The 6,131-nt window shown below is 40.7% G+C and overlaps 1 protein-coding gene across 1 annotated transcript; it reads left to right on the forward strand.

Annotated features, from left to right (window-relative positions):
• Positions 1–361: 361 nt before the first annotated feature.
• Positions 362–5,700, forward strand: LOC121299474 (nucleolar complex protein 4 homolog). The gene is made up of 15 exons (XM_041227183.1): positions 362–529; positions 948–1,068; positions 1,330–1,436; positions 1,736–1,843; positions 1,973–2,122; positions 2,422–2,524; positions 2,618–2,652; positions 2,751–2,801; positions 2,886–2,997; positions 3,265–3,325; positions 3,550–3,660; positions 4,049–4,212; positions 4,475–4,557; positions 4,876–4,989; positions 5,470–5,700. Exons 1-15 carry the CDS (start codon positions 374–376, stop codon positions 5,584–5,586), a joined length of 1,593 nt encoding a protein of 530 aa, XP_041083117.1. The 5' UTR covers positions 362–373; the 3' UTR covers positions 5,587–5,700.
• Positions 5,701–6,131: the final 431 nt, after the last annotated feature.

Below are 6,131 nucleotides of genomic sequence, written 5' to 3' on the forward strand. Positions count from 1 at the left end.
AGGCACCGGCAATTTTTCAGCGTTGTTTCCCTGGCCAATCAAAATCAGGCTTGTCTCTGCCAACTGCTGTATAATACTATAGGGATAATGGAGCACACACTGTCCACACTGTAACGCTTACCAGGATATGCTGGAAACAGACAATTGTGCAGTAATTTAACTGCATGCTACAGATGGTTTCAGCGATGCATTTAATACTGACCCCCATTTCAAACATGATAGGGGAAAAAACTAAGCGTTTTATTTGGGTGTACAGCTGTACCTGCTGTTTAGTATCAACGGCGACAGGTGGCGCTCGTCTACCAGCCGGGTTATATTTCATTTGCGCAGAAGGGCCACGTGATCTGGGGGTCGCGTTAGATTAGTTACAAAGATGGCGCCGCCCGGAGATACAAACGTGAGCGTGGATAAAACTGAAAAACAAACGCAAAAGAAATCTGCGAAAAGGGAATTAAACAGGAAAGCGGAGCTTGTATTGGAAAGTAGAAAACATGCCAACGATGTGTTTGATATACTGGAATACCTGCAGGTAACAAACCGAAGCCCAGAACGTGTTTATTTTACTATACTGTGTGTGTCGCGGATCTATTTCCCGTACAATTCAAAAATAATTCTGTTCAAAATATTAATAAAGTCACGTTTACTGTAGTAGATTAAAACACTAGTGTGCGCCAGTTCTGGAAGCGGAATTATGTAACAGAAACATGTGTATGCCTTGACTATGTTAAAAGTGTTTCTGCGTTATCAGTAGCGTTGTGAAATCCAATTACATTTATAAACTTCAAATGAAAATGTTAATGTTTTTTTTTTTTTATATACGTCACTTTGACTACTACTTAAGTAGCGCGCACACTTCATTTATTCAATGGAATGAATTCCCAGTTCCCCGAACCTGTAATTAAGATGTTGTATTTTAGCAAGCTCTTCCCGTGCTTCTTTCCTCGCAGTCTGAGAAGGAGGAGGAGGTGGTCTGTGCCATCAGAGCCTGCAGCAGGATCTTCAGTGCTTTGTTAGAAAGAGGGGATCTTTATGTTGGTCAGCTGCCAAAAGAGGAGGAAACACTGGCTGGTAAAACAACATGTTGCACGAATTTTTTATATATATATATATATTTTTTTTTTCACTTAACAGTATTTTTGTGTTCATTCGATTTGAGAGCCTTTATTGTTTTCTAAAGCAAACTAGTTTAATAACAAAACGGAAGAACTGCGCTAAATGATTTGATGCATTCAAGGTGTATTGTCTTGTATCTGCAAGCCAGAAGGACAAACCCAGAAAATCTTAAAGCAAGTTAAGTAGTGATCCTACGATTTTTCTTTCTTCCTGCAGCTGATTACAGTGCTGAAGACAAGTACCGGGTGTGGATGAGGCACCGTTACAGCAGCTGTGTGCAGCAGCTGCTGGAGCTGATGTGCCATGAGGAGTACCAAGTCGAGGTGGGTGCAGTCTACAGCACTAGAGGTGTGCTTTTACAGACCCGGTTGTGGCACATCTTGCTGCTGATTTGCTGTTTAGCTAATGCATCTGTTCAGAACACAGTCTAGGTATAGGAATTCCGTTGCACAGCCTTTTAAAGCAATGCTAAGATCCTAATGGGATGCTCAAGTGAAGGTCGTTGTTTGTCGTGAGTCTGTCTTCACCCTCTAGGAGCCCCTTAATAGCAAACTAGACCATGTAACAGTAGAAATATAAAGTGAGAACATTCTTGTGTTAACTTTTGCTTTGGGTGCTTTAGGAAGCAGCACTGTGCGCTCTGATGAAGTTTGTTGAGATGGAAGGGAAACGCTCGCTGTTGAAAGTGGATTGGGACGAACACTACAGCTTTCCCAGGGAGCTTCTGAAAGTAAGTGTGCATGTTACACATCTTGCTTTCACAAAGGGGCAGCTGGCAGTTGATGTGTGTCATTTCCCAAATGGCTTTTTTAAGAGAACTACTAAAAAGATCCATTCTTTCCCTACACTGTGTCTACAGTCTGTGGTGGAGCACTTGCTTTCCCTGGAAAAGGACATGTCCCTCCTGATCTCCAGATTCCAGGAATACCTTGAGTTTGAGGACATCCGGTACTACGTCATGGCATCTGTGAATGAAAATGTGGCCAAAGTTATGCAGAAAACTAAAGAGGTGAACTTTGAAAACCTTGGCGTCATCTGGTTATTAAAAAGTAGCATATGTAGCTTGACGTCCAAGAATTCTGCAAATTCATGAAAGATCCTGCCATTAGTCTAACCACACATAATAGGGTCTAATCGGTAGACTTAAACTGAACTGAATTAAAATAGTGCTTTGTGCACCAAGAGTGCAAAACGGTTATCATATAATGAGCCAAGTAATGTTATGAAGAATTAAACTTTGGCAGTGTGGGTTTGTGTTCTGATGACTTGAATAGACAGTAACTGCATCTGTTTTTTGTTTCCCCCCAGGCGCTGTTGCCAGTGTATCAAAACAATGTCTTTGCTCTGCTGTCAAACATCAATATGCCCAGCAAAGAAAGCGAAATGACCAACTTCCAGGTGAAACAGGCAGGTTTGTCTGTACCTGTGCTTGTGAGCTCTCTGCTCTAGTGTTTTATAAATGCATGGATTCATGTTTGACATTAATGTATGTGTTTCTTCACAGCTAAACATGAAGAATGGAAAGCAGCAAAACTAAAAGTAAGCAGCTTCTCAATTTCGTAAATCTGTCAAATCACAGGACGATTTCTTTTCAGGCCGCTAATTTTTTTAATTTTTTTTTCCTTTTTGCATTCCAGGAACACAAGCGTGCCTTTGAAAGGATGTGGCTTGGTTTTCTTAAACACAAGGTAATTCTCCAAAAGCTCAGATTTTCACATTCAATAGAATGAAATGAAAGTGAACCTAAGATCAGTTGTCCATTTCCTCTGCAGTTGCCGAGCAGCATGTATAAAAAGGTCCTGGTTATTCTACATGACTCCATTCTGCCACACATGAGCAAACCAACCCTGATGATTGATTTCCTAACTGCCGCCTACGACGTTGGTGAGACCGCACTCCTTTACAGACCACAATACTACTTTCACTGTCCACACACATCTTCTTAAAGTGCAATGTTAAATTGTCTCCAGTGTACGCTCCAGTATGACAAAACAAGTCCTCTAAATGCATTCTACAGTGTGTTCTAAGACCAGCATTCCCTGCTATGTATGTGTCTGAAAGTTTTCTTGAATATAGGTGTGTGCTGCTAAGGTGTGCATCACAGAAATAGTAGAACGAACCAACCTTGCACTAAGCTTAATTTCTTTATAGGTGGAGCCATCAGCCTGCTTGCCTTGAATGGACTATTCATTCTCATTCATCAACACAACCTGTAAATATTGTCTGTTTGGTTCAATACTACTTGGGAGTCATCACTGAAGTGCCTGGCATGGGTGTATCATTCCATGAATAGAATTCTCTTGGAGGGGGGACATTAAAATAATATAAATGTGAACACTGCATTGCAAGAAAATGTTTAGTTGAGCTTTTTTTAGTTTTAATACAGGACTAGTTTTGCATTTTTTAAAAATCTAACAAAAGGTTGGAATGTTGTAGGGACTACCCTGATTTCTACAAGAAGCTCTACAGTCTGTTGGAGCCCTCCATATTCCATGTGAAGTACAGGGCTCGCTTCTTCCACCTGGCTGACCTCTTCTTGAGTTCCAGGTAGGAATGTTGGATTTATATATAAACTATAACACTGGTTGGTTTTCATTTTATGTTTCCCATTTCCCACTGTGTTCCTTGTGCAGAATATCTGAAATCAAGGACAGGAGATTCAATCTACAGTGTAGTTTAAATGGCCAGCGTGAAGCGTCATAGTCTGTAGGTCAGTCACATGCTTCTGGAAATGTCATATTTATATATGTTGCCACAATGCTGTGTGAACCTCTGAGTGACTTTAAGGATTCCAATATTCAGTGCAGGATAAGGGTAGTTTGGCTTGCCGTAATCTATTTGTTGCTGGCTTGCTTTAGAAAATCAAATGCATTAATATAGGCTGCAGTAATGATGAATTAGTATAGAAGTTTATTATGCCTTATCTGTTTTCCAGTCATTTGCCGGTATACCTGGTCGCTGCATTTGCCAAGAGGCTGTCCCGACTGGCTCTTACTGCTCCTCCACAAGCCCTGCTGATGGTCATCCCCTTCATCTGCAACCTGATCCGCCAACACCCCAGCTGTCGAGTGCTCATCCACAGACCCAGCGCAGCAGAAGGTAGGACGCTCCAACTTTCCAACCTCGTTTTAACTGTCGGTGAGCAAAATGTACAATATTGCATAAGTAACTAAGACAGGCTTTTTCTGTGTTGAATGAATTCTTGTCCTTTCTGTTTATACACAGCTCATGCGGTCTAGAGTTTTGCATTTACGTGGTCAACGTGCTGCATTACAGTTCATTCTAAAAACAGAAGCGGCGCAGGCCTGTTGTGAATGGTGCTTTTTTTTTTTTTTTTTTTTTTTTTTATTCCTCTTTTCAGATCCTTCTGAAGACCCTTACATCATGGAAGAGGAGGACCCTGCCAAGTGCTGTGCTCTGGAGAGCTCCCTGTGGGAGTTGCAGGTGAGTTGGCATCGTGTTGGGATTGGACGGCAGTGTGGCTGGATTATTTAATGCCTGACACGCAGAATTATCAAGGGTAATGGAGAGTGGTAAGAAGCGGTTTGGCGCAGAAGCAGCATATATTCGTTGTGATTTCTGACGTGGATTATTGTCCTCTATGATGTATCCAGTATTTCATCGATTTGTCATACAGTAGTTTTTGTTACTTCTTGATAGTCACTTTAACTTGGTGTGTACATTCCTTGGTGAGAGTTGTTGATAGCCCGGTATTAGAATCTTGCTTGTATTGACATTTCATTCTCTTATTGCTGCCTGCAGAGCCTGCAGAAACATTACCACCCGAATGTGGCAAAAGCAGCCTCTGTTGTCAGCAAGCCGCTGTGCCAACAAGAAGTGGACATCAACCAGCTGCTGGAGGTTTCAGCCTTTGAGGTAACTTCAAACTTACACTGGAGACACGTGTTTGTCTTTAAAAGGATCAGTCCTGTTTGCAGCTTTGTGTGATTGTGTGGGGTCCCTTTTCTGTTCATTTTGCATGTATCACAGTTTTCCCCTCCTCTTCCATGATCTGTCTCCACCTGACCAGTTAATTCACTCATGTTTGATCTTCACCTAGTAACCCAAGGGTTTTACTGTGCAGATGGATTCGCGCATTCACTGTACTGACACTTGTGCCATTCACACACCCACAGTGTCACATCATCTGTCCACCAAGAAGGAAGATGCAAGTTTGTGACTTTCAAAGAGAACCTCAGAAACCTGTGCATAGTGTAAACATGTCAACTAGTTTTCAGTTCAAACCCCACACTAAAACTTAAAAAGTGGATAGTAAGTGTTTATTTTCTGTTGGCTTGTATATAGTAGGGGCTGTCATTACCCATGCATACTAAAATCTTAAATATATGTTTTCAGATCTTTGAAAAGGAATTGAAGAATAAAGCAAAGACTATCCCTCTGGAGTTCGAGCAGGCCCACACATTGCTTGGAAGGAATGATGAAGTTGTAGGATTGCACTTTGCGTTGGAATAGTCATCCTAAAAGGAATAGTATCTTTGTTCCACATCTAAAATAACTGCACTTTCGTGCTTCCTGTAGTATTTCCAGATTGTGTAATACCTTGCCAATAAATACATTTTCCTAGTACTATTTTGAAGTGCATGGTGTGGAAGGTGTTGCAAGATGTTTTCTGTCAGTGGCTAGGTCAGTGTTTGTTTATAGCACTGCCATGAGCTTTTAAGGTAAAACTCTGGGGTTTAAATGTTTCTGTATCTGTGGCCACAATATTGTGGAATTTAGTCACAATTTTTACTGCTTTTAACCATTTGCATAGGTCCAATTTATCATTCAAGTTTACCATTTTAATTTTTTGGCCAGTTTTAAACTTGAGTTTTCAGTACAATAAAAGCATTTCATTGCTTTATCGCACAAATAGCATTTATTGTATGTTATAGAAAGAAAACAAGTTGAACAAGTTTTGATTTGCTGGTACGTTACCTGCTGCTTTCTTGGATCCGAAAAAAACAAAAAAAGGATCCTTATAAATCATTCATATGGTAATTTAGAGAAAATAATGT

This window comes from Polyodon spathula, chromosome 25 (assembly GCF_017654505.1).
Source record: "Polyodon spathula isolate WHYD16114869_AA chromosome 25, ASM1765450v1, whole genome shotgun sequence".
NCBI classification, from domain to species: Eukaryota; Metazoa; Chordata; class Actinopteri; order Acipenseriformes; family Polyodontidae; genus Polyodon; species Polyodon spathula.

What these genes read in the sequence shown, in the direction of transcription:
- LOC121299474 (XM_041227183.1), top strand. Translation starts at nt 374, where the DNA reads ATGGCGCCGCCCGGAGATACAAACGTGAGCGTGGATAAAACTGAAAAA. An exon ending in AACTGCCGCCTACGACGTTG is followed by an intron (nt 2,998 to 3,264) that starts GTGAGACCGCAC and finishes ATTTCTTTATAG; the next exon opens with GTGGAGCCATCAGCCTGCTT. An exon ending in CTCATTCATCAACACAACCT is followed by an intron (nt 3,326 to 3,549) that starts GTAAATATTGTC and finishes GGAATGTTGTAG; the next exon opens with GGACTACCCTGATTTCTACA.